This window comes from Danio rerio, chromosome 8, assembly GCF_049306965.1.
Source record: "Danio rerio strain Tuebingen ecotype United States chromosome 8, GRCz12tu, whole genome shotgun sequence".
In the NCBI taxonomy this organism is placed as follows: Eukaryota; Metazoa; Chordata; class Actinopteri; order Cypriniformes; family Danionidae; genus Danio; species Danio rerio.
The window spans coordinates 22,009,133-22,029,801 of NC_133183.1; the positions used below are offsets into that span (position 1 = coordinate 22,009,133).

The 20,669-nt window shown below is 34.3% G+C and overlaps 1 protein-coding gene across 3 annotated transcripts in view; it reads left to right on the plus strand.

The window, feature by feature from the left end:
* Positions 1 to 663: 663 nt before the first annotated feature.
* The window catches only part of acsbg2 (acyl-CoA synthetase bubblegum family member 2), a 51,762-nt gene continuing 31,756 nt past the window's right edge, over positions 664 to 20,669 (plus strand). The window contains exon 1 of one of the 3 annotated variants that reach the window (XM_005166789.5): positions 664 to 873. Coding sequence is in view for 1 of the 3 variants with exons in the window: in NM_001126379.1 (NP_001119851.1) it covers positions 18,158 to 18,164 (7 nt within the window). In the remaining 2 variants the exon portion in view is untranslated. Of the gene's footprint in view, positions 874 to 10,443; positions 10,565 to 18,087; positions 18,165 to 20,669 lie in introns of those variants that run through there. The other 2 variants (XM_073909158.1, NM_001126379.1) reach the window with 2 other exon arrangements.

The window sequence follows — 20,669 nt, forward strand, 5'->3', positions numbered from 1 at the left end:
AAATAATAAGCCCCTTTAGGCCAATTTTTTTTTCGATATTCTGCAGAACAAACCATCATTATACAATAACTTGCCTAATTATCTTATCCTGCCTAGTTAACCTAATTAACCTAGTTAAGTCTTTAAATGTCACTTTAAGCTGTATAAAAGTGTCTTGAAAAATATCTAGTAAAATATAATTTACTGTCATCTTGGCAAAGATAAAATAAATCAGTTATTAGAAAAGAGTTATTAAAACTATTATGTTTAGAAATGTGCTAAAAAAAACTCTCTGTTAACAAAAATTGGGGGGGGGGGTGGGGATAAACAAGGGGGCTAATAATTCTGACTTCAACTGTGTATACGGTCAGTTTTTCAATCTACAATTACAATTTCAAAACTACAATTTCAAAACACAAAGAATGAAAAATAAATAGGTTACTGACTAAATAATACATATGCACAGTGTGTCATTTCTTTTTTGGTGTCACTTTGAACCCAACTGTGGCTCTAATGATGTGGTTTTAGTTAGCATACCAGGTTACAGTGTCAGCCACTGCCAAGCTGAACTATAGTTAACCAGTGATATACGGCTCCAGTGAACAGCAGGTGGCGCTGCTCTTTTCCGGGATTTTTGTGGGCGTGTGCGCGATTGATTATTGGCGCGCTTCTCTCTCTCACTCTGCGTTTATGAGCAGGCGTGAACTTCATCAGGTCAACCGGTGTGGGTTTCTGTCTGTCTCACACATGAATAGAAACATCATAGAAGCATTAATTGTCTCTCTCGCATCACGATTCACAACTGATTAAAATCTATCTCTGAATCTGGCATTTGCATGAAACTTTACTTTCGGTGACAATTTCAACACCTGGACGCCCAATAATACACCATTGGTGAGTAACATCTTTACAACTTTCTCATGAGAATTAATACTTAAGTCTTATTTTAGAGATGCAATTAAATCTTTATGTAATTCCTACAAGTTGCTGGTGTTTACATTTACGTCATTAGCGACCAAGCAAGATCTTCCGGTTGCCACGTGATCTTGCATATCTAATGTTATTTAAAGTAAAAAAAGCTAATTTAATACTGATCAAATAATCGCTAATTGGTTCGATCATTCGTTGCAAAATTTTAACCTATAAGACTTAATTTATAAAGCAACACAACAACAGTAGGCATATTTAATCATTTTGGAACACGAAATTAACAATGCAATAAAAATAATAAATAAAACATAAAAAAATATAGACAATAAACATTAAATAAATTTAAGCAGCTCTCGACATAAAAAAACACAAAAAAGTAGCCGAGTCACAGATACCACTTCCTTAAATTGCCTGGTAACTCAATCAGCAGCCTCCTCTGGCAAATTGTAGTACACTGATGAGGGTGTAAGGGCGCGCACACACACACACACACACACTGCACTGATGATGAATGTCAATGACCGCGAGTAACCTTCCTCCCGCGTGGCCTGATGCTGCTGCTCTGGATTCGGCGTTGAGGATCTGGTAGTCCTTCAGCGTCACGTGATCGTCGTATGGTAGTCATGAGCCGCGTTGTCATTGGCTGATCAAGAGTCTGACTATCTTGGAGAGAAGCACCATCATCATCATCGCCAGATTTCAAAATACCGATTAATTATTTACAGTAGGTAGCTGAGGCAAGACATTGCAGCATATATACACATTAGCAAACCTTATTAGAACACAGATTAGAACTATGACGATGGATTAAAAAAGCAGAGTTACTGGGTTAGATTTGTATTGACAGTCCAACCCTTTGTGGGTAGAGAACCTGTCAAAAGTGAACCTATCAAAATGCATATAGATGATCGGCTTATAAGTTATTTTTGTATTAACTAAAACTTCTCTATTGGAGCACCTCTAAAAGTTTAAGCAATACAATTAACAAAAGAGCTACGATCTGCAAGTCTTCTGACAAGCCCAATGATTATAGGTTTGAATTGACTTCACGAATACTAGAAATATTATTCTATATAAGATGCACTACATCTGCCATTTATCATTACACACGATCTATCCGTGTCAGTTGTTGCTTCACTCACATTCAGAAATAATCTCACATGACCTTATGGGATAGTAAAGTTTCAGTGGATGCGCATTTCTTGCCTTTTTTCACTGTGGATTTTGACATATTCTCGATATTGTTTTTCGCATACTATATAGTATGCATTTGCAAATGCACCATGTGTACACTACCTCACAAGTCTTGTCTCCTAACCAAGTTTTAGAAGTAACAAATAATAACTTGACTTTTAGTTGATCAGAAGTGGCTTATATAAAAGGCAAAGGCCTCTAGATTACGCTTCTTTTACCAAATTAAAATATGATCATGCCTTGATTTTTAATTATTTAATCAGGGCAGTAAGGTCTGACTTTGCTTAGACGAAAGTCTTGTCACTTAACAGAAATAATGTACAGTATAGAATATAAAGTCATGCTGCAGTGGAAAAATAATAAATATTGTGTATGACTCTCATGAACTTGGACGACTGCATCTATACATCTCTGCAATGACTCAAATAACTTATTAATAAAGTCATCTGGAATGGCAAAGAAAGCGTTCTTGCAGGACTCCCAGAGTTCATCAAGATTCTTTGTACTCATCTTCAATGCCTCCTCCTCCTCTCTTACCCCAAACATGCTCAATAATGTTCATGTCTGCTGACTGGGCTGGCCAATCCTGGAGCTCTTTGACCTTCTTTGCTTTCAGGAACTTTGATGTGGAAGCTGAGGTATGAGAAGAATTTGCCCTGTTCTGCTGTTTGTAATGTAATGGGCAGCACAAATGTTTTGATTCCTCAGGCCATTGCCATCCACTTTGCAGATCTCTCGCACGCCCCATACTGAATGTAACCCCAAACTATGATTTTTCCTGAGCTTTCCTGAGTCTAGTTTAACAGTTGATTCATCAGAAAAATCTACCCTCTGCCACTTTTCCCGATCAACTAGAAGTTAAGTTATTATTTGTTGCTCTTACAACTGGGATCGACAAGACTTGTCAGATTGTGTATTCCAATGCCATTTGGAAAACATAAGGAAGTTCAACCAGCAGACACTGGACTTCCTGTATTTTAGGTGGGTTTAGTTGGCGATGAGTAAAAAAGGAACAGGGGACTTATTTGACCCTGCTTGGATTGATTGTTCATCTTTTGCATTTGCATTTACCCATAAAATAGAAGCACAAAAATTGTAAAATGAGCACTCATCCAACAGAACCTTACTACTTACAACTAATTTTGTAGCTGTCAACACATGCAAGCTCTTCTTATCGTCATGTATTTAAGCAACAATTGTATTGTATGCAGACTTTTTCTTCTTTTCAACAAAGACAAATTGGTGTTTCATTTGACTGGATGGGCTACCGCCACCTTGAAACTGGAGTAGCATTAATGCTGCTCGGTAGACTAAGCAGAGCGTTCTGAGAAATGCAAATTCTCACCTTACAGGCTTTTTAAGATAGTCAAATGAAAAGATCTTGAAATAGTATGTGGCTGTTGGTAAAGTGAATGTAATGAGCCATTGAAAGGGAGTTACCTGGTGAGCTCACGGAATGAACCTCAAGTATAGTTAGTTTGAAGGTCTGACTCATTTGTTTCTGTGCTCAGTAGTGGTTTGGATTTTAATTGTTTCCAGAGACAAAGGGCCTGTCCCAATACCCACACTTGCGCTCTTAGCCAAATTAGGTTGCATGAAAGTGGCAGAAAGCAAGTGCTCAAGACTTTCAACGTAAAGTCCCAAAACAGTGACGTTGTGACTAGTGAGCATGTGTATTAATGATAGATATTCATGAGTACATGACAACCAAAACAACAATGGCGGAATACAGGACTGAATTTGAACAGAGGCCTGGTTTACCAAGCGACATATCCAAATTCTGACCCTGCATGCAAATACAGTGTCTTTAGTAATTTCCGTAAAGCTGTGTCCACATTGTACAACATTGTTGTCTGTACACAAAATCTTTCAAAACCACAAAGGAAACATCTTTTCAATTTCATTGTTGTGTAAACATAAACACATCACTTTTTATATTAACAAAACACATGTATTTAAATCAAGCAACAACATGAAAAGGCTTGATAATTGAATTAGATATTTCATACGGATTCAACAGACGTGTTCAACTGATGAATTAAAGTAGCATATTAGAAGTAATAGACTGTTTTCTCTTCAGTTTTACAGATGCAGAAATGTGATGTATGTGTTAAAAGTGTGTCATATACACTTACGTTATTACAACTGGCGCATCAAATGAAGTTGGCACTACATTATATTTTATTTTCAGACTGTCTGAAAAGCAGCAGACTTGTTTAAAAACGATTCTGCGGTAAGATAAAGCTAACAAATGAACTGTCTAACTGACATGATCTGGGGCTCGTTTTTAGAAAGGAGGTTAAGTGAAAACTCTGAGTATATTATTCCTGAAATTCTGAAGGACTTTTCATTTCAGGTTGGAGGTATGTCAAACACGAAAGAGTCAGAAATGGATTTGACCTGCCACTCTTTCTCCTGCTTGATCTCATTAAAATCAGAATACTCAGAGTTTCCCACAATTTGGGATTAACATATTCAGAGTCTTCACTTGACCTTCTTTTTGAAACAGGCCCCTGGAACACAGGTGTCAAACTCAGTTCCTGGAGGGCCGCAGCTCTGCACAGTTTAGTTCCAACCCTAATTAAACACCTTATTAAACTAACTAAGTGCCTTTGGTTTGTTTGATACCTACAGATAGATGTGTTGAAGCAGGGCTGGAACTAAACTTTGCAGAGCTCTCCAGGAATTTATTTTGACACCCCTGATCTAGAACATCTTACATACACCATGTCTTTTTTTGACGTCTGCCAAGCACACATTTGACTGATATCTTGCACTACTTCAGACATGAAGAAGATATTGACTTTGTGACTCGATGCAACAATTATTACGTCTTTAAGGCTATGCAAACACTATTTTACACAACCTGGAACTAGACATGGTCCGACATAAGATTCTGACGGTATGATAACCTTGGATCCAAATATCACGGTATTGAGATTACTGCTATAAAATATATTAATTTGAAATGTCTGGGTAAAAAATAAAACCCTTTATCCTTTTGTACACAATATATTTTAATTTGTGAAACATTTAAAATATTTTGAAGCACTAAACATGTCAGGCTAAATAAATCAAATGAATAATTGACTTCTGCTGTCTTCATTTGTTTCAAAAACACTGATATTTTTACAATTCAAAATGGCATCTTTGGAGATCTTTTCTGCTGGAGATATTGCTGTGCTAAAAAAAAAATGTAAATAAAGAAAATCGTACTCGTACCTTATGAACGGTATAGCAGAAAATTTTAGCGGTTTTAAAACCTTTACTTTTCCAAACCGCGGTATACCTTGAACACGATTATCATCTCTGGAACTGCCATGTGTCTTATCCTCCTTTGTCATTTTGTTGAATCTCTTGTATTTATTCTCCTACTGCATGTGTGAATCAGAGGTTCAGGGCTAAAGAGTAATTGATGTAAAAATAGGTATTAATCTTTTGCCGATGTGGTGCTTCACAGTATTACTCTACACTGTAACAAAAAAAAAAAAAAAAAAATTTGGTTGCACACAATCGATTCATGTTGGGACAACATGACTAAATTAAGTTAGCACATTCGTTTTTACAAGTTTAAGTGGATTGAACATAAAATAATTAAATAGTAAGTAGCAGAGGTGGGACCAAGTCATTGTTTGGCAAGTCACAAGTAAGTCTCAATTCATTGCCCTCAAGTCCCGAGTCAAGTCCCGAGTCAAGACAGGCAAGTCCCGAGTCAAGTCCCGAGTCAAAGGCAACAAGTCTCAAGTCAAGTCCAAAGTCCTGCAGTTTGATTTTCGAGTCTTTTCGAGTCTTTTTAACAAAAAAATAAAATATATACAGATTAGGTATGGTTGTAAGATCTGTATTAATTAAACAAACCTTTTTTTATTAAAGAACATTGCTTAGATATATAAAAATACAAATGCAATTTTCTGAAAAAGTACTGAACAGTGCTGCGTCTCGTCTCCACACCATAATGCACAAGAACGAGTTCCACCAAAAAAAGACTCCATTTTGCCTCACATCACACAGAAATTGCAGGTCTACTGCTGTCTAATTCATTAAGTTTGGTTGTGCTATGTTATGTCTTCGGTGATCAACTTGTGATTAACCAAAATTACATAACCTCAATGTGGTAGCAGTAGACCAACTCCTGTATATGCTGCAAAGTTAAATTGAGTGAAATTGGAATTTTGTCAATTGAATCTCGTGTGTGCTGAAGAGATGGAGTTGCAAATCTGTCTAACAGCAATGTAAAATGGTAGCACATATTGTTAATGAAGTAGGCTACTTCATACAAACAATAAAGTTGTTTTCTTCACATAACGTTGAAGAGCTTTGCTCTCTACCTTGTGTGATGCTCGTGCACGGATTTCCTCTGTTTGTGGACAAAACTGATTGCGAGTTCTCAAATTTTCTCTCGCTTTCAAATATGCACTGCTCACATACAAATTTTCTTGAGCGCTCTCAGAGATTATATGCAAACTCACAATTTGTGTCGTGTTCCCTCTTCCTTTCATGCTTTTTGATATGATTCATATTGCTGCACTGTTTAATAACAATAACCAAAATACTAAAATAGACTTACATAATAAATGTTTAATCTAATAAACCATAACATTTTTGGTTGTTTTATATGATGAGATATTTTCAGTTTCAAACACTTAAAGACAGAGAATAGACCAGTGGTGCCCCCCTGAAAATTTGCATAAGGGGGGCCAGAAGAGGCCAGCTACGTCAGTGGCACCAATCAATCCACAATAATTTAGTGGCTGCTATTTATTTATTGAAATATTGCATTGTATTGCATTTATGTAAGTAGATTTAAATAAATAATGTCAACAGCAAAATCATATCGGGTTGGCCACAGGGGTGGCTCGAGTTTACACAGGGGTAACACCCCTTGTAAAGGGGTTTACACCACTATAAGGCACCCCTGGAATAGATGTTGGATGTAAAGAATACATTTTATTTTAAAAGCATTTAAACAAAAACTAATGCAAGCAGAAATGTAACTGTGATAAAAATAAGGAAACACTTGATAAGGTATTATAGCCTACTGTACTATTCACTCTTCAAATAAATCTCACTTATCAATCTCATTTTATTATGGCAGCTAAAATAAAGTAAACTAGTGTCTGCTGGCTTCCACTTTACTGATGAGATTGTGGAGGACATTTTCCATGTCATCCTCTTCATTTTGAGGAAAGCTGTGCCACAGGGCCCCTGAACACGTATATTGGCATGTACTGTGTTTTGAACAGTAGCCTACTACAGTAAAGAACTTCAATTGATCAGTTGTGGTAATACTATAGTTGCTATGGTAACACAAGTGTAATATAAACAAATTACCCAGTGCTGTATTATTTTACAATATAGGGTATTTTATACTACAAATCACTACACTTTACTGTAGTTAAAACTACACTTTGTATTATTTTATCTGTTCACTATTGGTAATACTACTGTATTATGAAGCATTAATTAACAAGTCGTAAATAATACTAGCCTAAAACATAAGTATAATACAAGTATACAACAAGTATAATACTAAAAAACACTAGAATTTATTAAAGAATTTACCTTAACCTTTTAGTTTTTTGTGTATTGTTAATAAATAGTAAAGCAAGAAAGAAACCATATCAACATTCTTGGAATAACCCTTCGCTAAGCCTCGCCCTCCTTAGTTACTGTTGCTACGCCTGTCAAGCTTTCATGCCTGGCACATCTATTACAGTGTGTATGCGCTGGTGTCAGACATTCCCAAGGATTTAATTAGTCATTTTTGGCAAACAGGTGAGATATCTGAGAAAGCCAGACAAAAGAGGACTGCAGTATACATTACAGGGGTATATTCACAACATAATAGCAACTGATTAGAAAATAATTTTATCAAAATTGAAGCAAGGTTAGCCTAGCCACCTCATACGCTGAACATTCAACAGCATAGTTCATGCACAGCAGGAGAGGTGAAATTATAAAATAATCTAATAACCTAAGAAACTGATGGATTTGTGCCGAATATTAGCATCATTGACCCATAACAGTGTACAGTACCTATTACTGTCAGCATGTTTGTGTGCTCTTTATCCAGTTTTTAGTGGAAGAAAAAAATTGAAATGCACATTAAGTATAAATAACAGAAGTGAACAAATAGATTTTTCCTACCAGCAAATATTAGTGTATGTATTTATATGCGTTACAATAGCGAGGGTTTAAACTAAGCAGTGCTCACAGGGTTCAACGCTAAGGATTTGTTCTACTGGCCCGATCGGGCCAGTGGTTCTGATTTTTACTTGCCCAGCCCAAATTTTCACTGGCCCCACCAAAAAAAAAAAAGTTAATCGCTATTTGAATGTGCGTGTGTGTGTGTGTGTGTGTGTGTGTGTATACACACACACACACACACACACAGTTGATTTCAGAATTATTAGTCCCCCTAAATTATTAGCACCCCTGTTTATTTTATTCCCCAATTTCTATTTAACAGAGAACAGATTTTCTCAGCACATTTTTAAACATAATAGTTTTAATAACTCATCTCTAATAACTGATTTATTTTATCTTTGTCATGATGACTGTAAATAATATTTTACTAGATATTCTTCAAGACACTTCTATACAGCTTAAAGTTACATTTAAAGGCTTAACTAGGGTAATTAGGTTAACTAGGCAGGTTAGGGTAATTAGGCTAGTTATTGTATAATGATGGTTTGTTCTGTAGACAGTCTGAAAAACAATTAGCTTAAGAGGCTAATAAATTTGACCTTAAAATGGTTAAAAAAATGTTTTTATTCTAGCCAAAATAAAACAAATAAGATTTTGTTCAGAGGAAAAAATATTATCAGACAAAATATCAACATTTCTTTGCTTTGTTAAACATCATTTAGGAAATATTTTAAAAACAAAAAACAAAAAACAAAAGGGGGCTAATAAATCTGTATATATATTTACGGTAATTTTTAAAATGTTTAAGGAAAACTATTCAGTTCATCAAGGCTATATTTATAAATGTAAAAAAGGTGTAATTGTTAAATATTTATTAAAATTTTAAATAACTGCTTTGTTATTGTATTTAGTTTCAAATAAAATAATTACTCCAGACATTATTGATTTTATAACTATTTACATTAATAAATATAATAATAATTAATATTAGTGATTTCTGAAGGATCATGTGACTGGAGTAATGAAGCTGAAATCTCATCTTTAAAATCACTGGAATAAATGAATAAATTAAATGATAAACTACTTTTGAACAGTTATTTTATAGTGCAACATTTCACAATTTGTATTTATGATGAAATAATTGCAGCCCTGGTGAGCAGAAGAAGCTTGTTTTAACATATTTAATCACACTGACCCCAAACTTTTGTGTATTGTGTATAGAATATTTTATAAGTGAAAATGTGCACTTTAATTTTAACAACCCACAGACATCGTCACCAAATACAAATCGAGGTCAGACTTTCTCATATATACAGAGCCTCATTTCAATTGTCAGGTTTTGTAGAAATCGATCAATTGAATTAATCAATCTATTAAAGAAACGTTGACTATAATTCTGTATTTTAGGCTTAAATTATAGAGAGACATAGCAGATGAACCGAGACTGCATCAGATCAATGTGGATCTTTCTTTCGAGCTGTCAGTGCGGAAATGAACAAAACAACAGGCCTAATACAACATAGGCCTATTATACGATTAAAATATGGAAAAATTAACAGATAGTAATTTCGGTCAATTTTCCTGACGGATAAACCGAAATCAGGCTGGACAAACAGCTCTCGGTAATATTTCAGCATGCTTTCACTTTCGCATTTACCGGTAAGAATGACATCTCGCCCTGCTCATCATTCCCTCTTCATATAGCCGTATATATGGCTATTACACGATCATAGTACACTGTGATATAGCCTGGGTCGTTAGTTCGTTGCATTGTTTTGTTTTCTCGCTACAATCGATACGCTCAATAGGACAGAGACCGCGTCTCATTCAGGCGATCTTGGACTGATTGATTTGGCACGGAAGCGAGCGCAACTGCTGGATATATGCTAAAAAAACGCGCTAACGGGTGAAACGAGACAGATTCCGAAACAAACGTCTATGTGTGAAAGCACCGTAAGATTGTATTAGCACACAATTGACAGACAGTCGCAGCACGCAGCTCTGGCTCGATCTGGCAGGCAAAAAGGCAGCAGCTGGCCCGATCGAGCCAGTAACATTTTGTACACTGGCCCGAGTGTCTCGCACGCTGGCCCCGGGCCGGCATGCACTAAATTCCAGGGGTTTCATTACCACGACGTAAAATGGGCGTGGCTCGGTCGGTGTTTGGGAAACGCCCCCTTAAAAAAAAAAAACAATACTGAGAGGTCACCGATCATGCGCAGTACAGGTTCTTTTTTAGCGCGGTCATTTCAAACAGGATGATTATGGAAGAACCTACCGCGGTGGATAACGAAGGAAAAAAACAATCATACAGGTTATTTTTTTTTGTTTTTATAATGTTATATTTTAAAGATTTCATTAGCAAAAACAGCTGACCTCGTTTTAATCCGTATTACTCCGTTTTACTGTCTCTGGGCTTTTGTACTTCCATTTTAAACCAAATAATAATGGTTGTGGTAAGATTAACCGTGTTTTTGTAGTTTAAAATATGGTATTCAGTCATGTTTAAACAAATAAATACCACATTTTCTGTAATAAATCGTGGTTAATTTTTCTTTCTCGATCTTAGTTAATTTACATAACTCATATTTATTTTCTATTTTTATTTAAAGTTATCATACACAAAACACCTGGGATCAGGACAGGTATCTGATGTTAACTAATATAAAAGTGATCATACAACCCCTGGGATCAGGACAGGTATCTGATGTTAATGTATATAATATAAAAGTGATCATACATGGAACCCCTGGGATCAGGACAGGTATCTGATGTTACTGTATATAATATAAAAGTGATCATACATGGAACCCCTGGGATCAGGACAGGTATCTGATGTTAATATATATAATATAAAAGTGATCATACATGAAACCCCTGAGATCAGGACAGGTATCTGATGTTAATGTATATAATATAAAAGTGATCATACATGTAACCCCTGGGATCAGGACAGGTATCTGATGTTAATGTATATAATATAAAAGTGATCATACATGAAACCCCTGAGATCAGGACAGGTATCTGATGTTACTGTATATAATATAAAAGTGATCATACATGGAACCCCTGGGATCAGGACAGGTATCTGATGTTAATATATATAATATAAAAGTGATCATACATGAAACCCCTGAGATCAGGACAGGTATCTGATGTTAATGTGTATAATATAAAAGTGATCATACATGGAACCCCTGGGATCAGGACAGGTATCTGATGTTACTGTATATAAAAGTGATCATACATGAAACACCTGGTATCAGGACAGGTATCTGATGTTAATGTATATAATATAAAAGTGATCATACATGAAACTCCTGGGATCAGGAGAGGTATCTGATGTTAACTAATATGAAAGTAATTATACATGAAACCCCTGAGATCAGGACAGGTATCTGATGTTACTGTATATGATATATAAAGTATTTGACACAAAAGCCCTGGGATCGGGACAGGTATCTTAAGTTATAACAGTATTAATGTAATCTGAGAGGTATCTTAAGTTAATTTGTTTAATATAACATACACTGACTTCACATGAAACACCTGCGATCAGGACAGCTATTTAGTACTGCATATAAAAGGTATTGGACACGAAACCCCTGCGAATACGTACAGGTATCTGAATCTAACGGCTGTTTTCACAATCTGCGCATGATCCGTGACCTATGCAAATTCACAGATAGGCCACGCCCACCCGATGACGTAGTAGCGGTTACGCTGTACTGAAACCCCTGGAAAAAAGTGCCTGCCGCCCCGGGCCATCGGGCAGTCCTTATTGTCGAGCCCTGGCTCATAATATCGAGTGGAAAAAAAGAAAAAGACCGCTGGGAAGCATAACCTGCTTTGTTTTTTTTTATTATTTTTTTTAAAGAAACACAGTTTAGATCTGTTTAGGATAAGAGGAGTGTGAGTTATTGCCACCTATCATTGAATGTGAATATCGAAAACAAAACCAACTTAGCTTAACTCCTTTACCGCCCCTCACACAGCTTGATCCGCGCTGGCATTTCTCCTCTTGGGCTTTGGTTTTGAAAAGGGAAAAAATCCCACCACCCAGTCCAAACTTTTAGGATAGCGGGTGTCAGATTTTCACAATCCAATTGCGCAACGATTTGGCTTGTTTCCCTCGCTCGAAAGCTTGACAGAGCCTCTGCCCGTAGCTACGATTGGTAAGCCGCGATTGGTGGGTGGCGGTTTTTGGGCGTGGCTTAGCGAAGGGTCAGTTTTACAGGAGGATCCCGTGAGAGCAAAAGCACTAAAGGTATGAGACGCCATCGTAAACAAAAGTCAAGCGAACGCAAAGAGACTGAATGCACGAGAGAGAGAGAGAGAGAGAGGTGTATGTTGTATGTGAGAGAGAGAGAGAGAGAGAGAGCGAGTATTGGCACGCGAGTATTGGCTCGATCTCAAGTTCAAATTCAAATTCTCTCTGCGTTCGCTTGACTTTTGTCCACTCCGGCGCCTCATAGTAGTCACGTTGGATACTGTCGAATCAAAACAATCTACCGTGCTTCGATTGGACGTCATGCCGAAAGCGCGCATGCTCACACACGCGCGCGCATGCTGTCACACACACGCACACTTAAACGGGGAGAGAGAGAGAGCGGTCTATGTCAACATACTTTTTTATCGTTGGGCTTTTCATGGGAAGCAGCAAGTCTTTACAAGTCAATAGGGGCAAGTCCTAGTCAAAGTCCAAGTCATTTATGTTCAAGTCCAAGTCGAGTTGCAAGTCTTTTTATATTTTGTCAAGTCGAGTCTAAAGTCATCAAATTCATGACTCGAGTCTGACTCGAGTCCAAGTCACATGACTCGAGTCCACACCTCTGGTAAGTAGTTTAAAAAACATTATTTTTTGAGTGTGTCATACTTAGAACAAATCCTAAACTAGCTGTTTTGGCAACTTCGTTTCATTACAAGTTGTCTTTGGACTAGCAAGAAAGTTGTGATTTTTAGTACAATGACACCTTATGTCAAAATCTCAAGGCAAATATGTTTTTTATTTTATTTCAAAAGATTAATTGGAAACACATTTTATGTGTCCACCAATGAAAAACCACTAATGTCCAGTTATGAAATATATTCCAAGTATCTAGAGTTACGAAAATTCGGTTTGGTAATTCAACAGAAATATTGCTGTGTTCTGTATTAGTAAACACAGGGTAATAAACCATATAGACGGTTGTGTTATCAGGATCTGAAAGCACTCCTTTAGTAAATGTGTAAATAACACTTGCAAACAGTTACAGCTGGTGTAGATTTAACTGCAACATAATCATGTTTAGATTGCTCAGTAGCCTTGGTGAAAGAAATCTCGATTTTAAAATGCATTTTTGACCATGTTTCTTGATTTGCCTGGATTGTTGAGGAGGGATTGTGATGTCAGTGTGTGTTTTCCTGTTTCAAAGGAAACTGCACTTTTCCTGTTTCTGTATGCTGAAGGAGAAATTTCCTGTTCTTTTAAGTGAAACTGGGAAACAAGTCATGGAATACTGATGAAAATCAGGCTGAAAAAAAGCTGCATTATATTAGTCAAAATGTCACATGACATACGTTTATATTAAATGTAATGCTGGACCAAAGATTAATCATCATTTAATGACATCCAGAAGAAAAGTTTATTTTTACATATAATATATATATTTACAATACACACACAGATATGTATATGTTGTTTATTTATATACCGTTTATTTATTACTCAGCATATATGATTGCACCCCTTACTCATTTAAGGAATGAGTAGGAAAGCTATACAATATTATATTTGTGCAAATACATTATATAAGTCAGTACTGAAGCCAAATCTGGCGCTAATCTGACAAAATAACTTATGATAGCAGTCCAAAATTAGTACACAAAAAATTATGTTATAGAAAAATATTAAACAAAAATAGCAAAATTCAAGAAAAACAAAAAATTGTGAAAATTTAGTTAAAAATTTGTAGGTTGTAATTTTGTTTGCAATATTTTGCTTGAATTTAATTGTTTTATCTTTCAATTTCTAAATATGTTTGGTGACTAAAATATTATTTTAATAAATATATCTGTTTAATATATATTTTTTGTTTAAATGCACCAATATACATTACCTATATTTACTGATAGATTAATAAAAATATTCATTTGCAAAATGGGGTGTGCTCAATTATGCTGAGCACTGTACATATATATTTTTTCATCATGCATATGTGATACACCTACATAGAAACAAAACTACAAAAAAATATTTTGTTACATAGTTAAATTTATCTATATAAATTCATCATATACATGAATATGTTATATCTAAATATGAATTAACATTTTATATATACATAAACATTTATATATATATATACATAATAAATATACACACTACACCTTTAAATTATATCAACCTAAATTTTTTTTGTTGATGCAATTATTATTATTATTTTTTATTTATTTATTTATTTATTTATTTATTTATTTATTTATTTTTGCCGGAGTACCAATTTTCAAACTTAATTCTTAATTTAAAATATACAGCTGGTGGATACATGTAGCTTCGACATGTTTGTGCTAAATGTAAAATAACCTTTAGGTCAGAAGGCTGCTCTTCACATGTATTTAGCATCTTTTCACAGTGAGGTTAGAAAAGAACTTACCGAGGCTACATTTATTTGATCAGAACTTGAGTAAAAGTTAATAAACAAGTTAAATATTTGAAAAATTTCAAATAACTGTTTTGTATGTAAATATTTTATATAATGTATTCCTAGATCTGGAAATTGTAAATGCATTTATTTAGTATTATCAGTAATGATTTGAAATCTGAGCTTAAAATTTATATCATCTTCACAGTATTTCAAGAACTTGTGGTCAGGCTTGGGATGATAACCGGTTTCAAGGTTTACTGCGGTTTGTAAAAGTCATGGTTTTATTACCGCTAAAATGTTCTGTTATACCGTTCCCAAGGTATATGTAAGTTTTTTTAGTATTTTTTTTTTTGCGTTATAAAGAAATCTGTGTTTTTGAAACTAATGAAGAGAGCAGAAGTCAATGATTTATTTTAATTATTTAGCCTGACATGTTTACTGTTACAAAATATTATAAATGTTTGTTAAAATAAAAATAAATTGTCTTCAATGAGGGAAATGAGGGAACTTATTACTATTATTACTATCAGAAACTTAGTGTTTTTAGTAATTCATACCTTTGAGTGTGTCCTTACTTGTTCATCAGATTTATGGCTGAGAAATTATTTATTTTTATAAGAAGATAAAGACACATTTGTAGTACTATTCAATAATTTAATCTCTTTATCTTATTTGGTCTTTTTCAGTCTAAAAAAGACTGTTTATTATAACAAAATACAGTAAAACAGTCTCTCAAAGTAACAGTCTTAATTTGGGGTTATGTTTACTGTTTTGATGCATTTAAAATTGTAGTTCCTAGGATGTAAATAGCTGAAATTGACTCCAGTCTAGTGTTGCCGCGACACTATTAATTTATCTTACGATACTATACTAGCTGAAGTATCATGGTACCAAGTATTGCAATACTGTATTTCATAACTCACATAATAAAGTAAATTGTCAGAAATAATCTATTTTATGTTATAAAAGGCCTACTTGAATTAAATTCATAATTTCCTTTAGGCAAAAAGTATTATTTGCACCACACATGACCTCATTCTACTGACCAACAAAAATACATTTGAATAAAGATACCAATTATACCAAATGAAATTTGTTACAAAAGGCTATAATGAAGTGGTCAAAAATAGTTTCCTGTTGCTATTTTGGGTTTTTCTTATCAGGTATAAATCCAAAGTTATTCAAAATTTCACTTTGTGAGTTGTTCTTTTTAAGAGATTGTCGCAGTTGTTGTAGTTAATAAATCATATTAAAAGAAACAGAAATGAAGCGATTCAGATGTTCGTTCGAACTGCAGTGTTAGAAAACGTGCAATAGGCTACCTTAAAAGGTGTGAATTTTACACAGTTTTGCAACCTTAAAGGGCCCCACAGACTATTAAAATAAACTAGTCTATTGTTGCACAAACGTGTGAACATTTTAGTGACTTTTCCACATGCAACATTATCTATTGTAGATAAACCATTTGTGATGATTTACAAACTACAGTGGCAGCACCCGTATTTTGGAGCCATAGTATCGTGATACTACCATAGCCGGTAAACCGTGCAACCAGTCTTCAACATATCACCAGATGACTTGAATAACTATAAATATTTTCTTTAGACTGAATTTATGATTGCTTCTCTGCCTTTTGGTTACCATCGCAATCGCCTCTTGGAGGTTTCCTGGCTTGAGATAACCCTTATATTGCGAGCTCCCAACCCTTGAGAGGTAAAAATAAATAAATTAATGAGTAATTTTTTTTTCTAGAATCAATGTTTCAGTCTGGAAATAACATGCTAATTCACTGCCCAAGAAACAATTTTTATTTAGATATTTTATTATCAGTGCAATAAAAATGTCGTGCAGCATAATATTTTTCTGACATTATATATATATATATATATATATATATATATATATATATATATATATATATATATATATATATATATATATATATATATATTTATATATTTATATATATTTATATATATATATATATATATATATATATATATATATTTATATATATATATATATATATATATATATATTTATATATATATATATATATATATATATATATATATATATATATATATATATATATATATATATATATATATTTATATATATATATATATATATATATATATATATATATATTTATATATATATATATATATATATATATATATATATATATATATATATATATATATATATTTATGTGTGTGTGTCAGAAAAATATTATGCTGTACGACATATTACATATATAATTTTTTTTTTTTATTTAACAACACCATTGGAAAAGGAACATCATAAGATGGTCACTTTTGAACAATTCAATGTGAAAAAGTTTTTGTGCTGTGCCACAAGTTCCCACGTCAGAATAACACAGCATCACCTTATATCTTCCTTCTCAGAAATGACATCCTACCACTGAACAAGCAAACCAGAAATACAAGAACGCTAGAGCTGTCGGTCGCATGCAGTTTTAGGTATTCAAATCATCTGTTAGCTAATCTAAAATTAGGCCATCCATGGGTTTAGTCAAACCTAGTTCTGTTACCTTTCTGCCCCTTACACAACATATAAACATTTACCAACTGCTCTCTTTGCATTTCTTGTTTGAGAACAGCTCGTTTTAGCATCTCTTTCCACACATGCGCTTTGGTTTTTGGTTAGATCAGATAAACTTTAGCAGGTCAGCATCATCTATGTCTGCTCATGCAAAGGAGGCTGTTAATTATTACAGAATTGCATTATGCAGATGCAAGCCAGCACAAAATGCTCTTATTACCCCAGCGTATAAATGGGACAGATGTGTGTTGGTGGGTTACATGTCTATCGCCTGATGTCAGTGCAGCTGTGCTGGCTTTTTCTAGGCTGATATATCACTCAAGGTTGCACTGTAATAACCTCCCAGCATCTGCACTGGTTAGTATGTATGAGAGTGTCAGTGGTGCGTGTGTTTTTTGGCCCCTCCCCTTCCTCTCTCCTTCAGTGGGCTGGTATGCCCATATATGGAGGATGAGTCTTGTGGTGTGAGTGATTTTAGCCAATCGGAGCACGAATGTGTTTCTGGGGGGGTTTTGAGGATTCTGCTGTCGTGGAGGGTGTGGTTTTTGGAGGAGGGGAAAGCCTCTCTGTTTGAAAATGAATGTACTACATGCACAGTTGTAGGGTGTGAGAAAGCCGCCATCATTTTGAAGTCTGACGATAAGGAAGCTGGCATTTTAAAACCTCTTGATTCGGAAAAGCCAAAGACAAGGCAGCGTTTTTCATCCGTGACGATGCACTGTAAGTTTGTGTTTTTGTATTTAATGTGTGAGGTGATGATTTAATAGCATTTGCAGTTGATATGGGTGATCTCACAAGCTGGGAGTTTAAGATGTATTTTAAGCAACAGATTTGTGTATGTGGTCATCAGTGTTTTATGTGTTTATGTTGATAATGGATTTGAGTTTAAATGATATTAATGATGATATTATATTATATCAGAGGCGTGGTCCTGTTTGTGCTGGGTGAGATGATTCTAGCATATGAATGATTGGGTTTCAGTGAGCATTTGCATGCATGTGTTCCTCACACACAGATAGGTTCTCTTTTTAAATGAGCAATGGAAAGTTCCTCCTGTTATTGCGAGAGGGATTTCAGCTTTCCATAGCTGTATACAGATGGTAATTTTTCGGGTGGGGGCTGATCGTGGCCGTCAGTTGCTGCCAGCATCTGCTGTGTAACCCCCCCCCCATCCTTATTATTCTCCTGTTGATCACTGTATGTTATCATGGACTGAGATGGAGAGCAGGAGCATCAACTCTAAATGACAGGATGTTGGTGGTGTTTGAGGTGTGGCTGATGTGTATACACAGGGAATGGTAACATGCGTGCTGTGGACAGATTTTCCCATCATTCTGTGGGGCAGATGACAGTCTTGTGCGCAGATTCAATGTTTACAAATTTTTTAGATTTTTTTAAACACATTTAGTATCATCCATTATGATTTGGAAACAGAGCTTAAGGTTTATATCTTTTTGACAGTATATCAAGACAGAACTCAGATCATCAAGATGTTCAGATCATCATATTTTAGTGAGTCATGTACTGTGCTGTTAGTGAATCATACATTTGAGTGTGTCCTTACTTGTTCAGCAGTAAGGCTAGAGATAGAGATACATAGGTAGTACCATTTAATAATGCAATGTCTGTACGATTGTAAATGCTTGAAGTATCTTTTGGTCATAAAAAAGATTGTTTATTATAAAAAAAATACAGAACAATAATAATATTGTGAATGAGATATATTAAAGTAAGTGTTTTCAGTTTTTATCCATTTTAAATTGTAAATCCATATATAAAAAGCTGAATTTTCAACATCATCACCCAGTCTTCTAATATATTTCAGCAGGTGACTTAAATAACTATAATGACATTTTGATTAATTATAATATCAGTTTAATGAATATAATTAGTGCTGGGCAAATATCAATCACAATTAATCAGATCAAAACAATAAAAATAAATAAATAAATAAATAAATAAATTATATATATATATATATATATATATATATATATATATACACACACACACACACACACTAGTACACTAAAAATATTATGGAAAAATATTAAATACAAATTTATACAGAAGAACAAATCATGAGAAGCAAAAAAATGAAAAATTTGGTTTAAATTTTGTAGGTTGTAATTTTTTTTTTTTTTTTGCAATATTTTGCTTAAATTTAATTGTATTATCTCATAATTTCTAAATATGTTTGGTGACTAAAATGATTTTTTAATAAATATATCTGCTTAATAAATTTGTTTAAATGCACCAAACTACATTGCCTATATTCACTGAGAAATGCATACAAATATTCATTTTCAAAATGGGGTGTGCTCAATTATGTTGAGCACTGTATATATAATATACACTTGTATATGCAAAACAAAAATATTTACATTTATATAAATTTTTAATTTATATAAAAATTGTGACATATATATTTTATATTTAAATATAAACATTTTCTCAAACACATGCATGCATGTATTTAAATATACATAATAAATACACACAATACACCCAAAAAAATTATGTGTATACAAACTTTTATCTTGGATGCGATTCATCATGATTAATCTTTGCCCAGCACTAAAAATAATATAAAGCAAAATGTACAGAACTCAAATATTTGAACAGTAGTACATATCTAAATTAAGCCACATCTCTTCCTGATGCAAATTCATCAGGGCTGTTGACAGAAAGTCCCTCAGTAGTGCCAGAGTGGAAAGTACAGGACTACTGGAATCCGCAAGGACCACAATTCTCTTTTCGAGAAATATAAACATTTCGAGATGTGAAAGATGTTAGACGAAGGCTGAAATTTCAACCAAAGAAGCATCCCTCTTCTTGCACCCCCATAATTCTTTAATTTCCACTGTTACTGTAGCCAGTAAAAGTAAATTTCCATCGAGTGAAGAAGGCCTTTGTCATCATGACCATCATCTCACAGCTTAGAAATGATTAGGATAAGATAAAGATCTGAAAAGCCCCAAAAAACTGGTGGAATGTGGATGTGTAGTTCTAGATAAGGATGTAAATCACTAAATTTAGGCTTTGTAATTCAGGTGTTCAAAGGTTGCTTCAGTTCGAATTCCACATAAAAGGCTAATCAAGTTCATAACTGTGTTGTAACAATGCTAGAATTTCTCATATCTAGACGTAACCTCAAATATTAAGACTCCGTTCCATCGTCAATAGCATAAGAAGTACTGCCACAGCAGTAAATGCAATGACAGT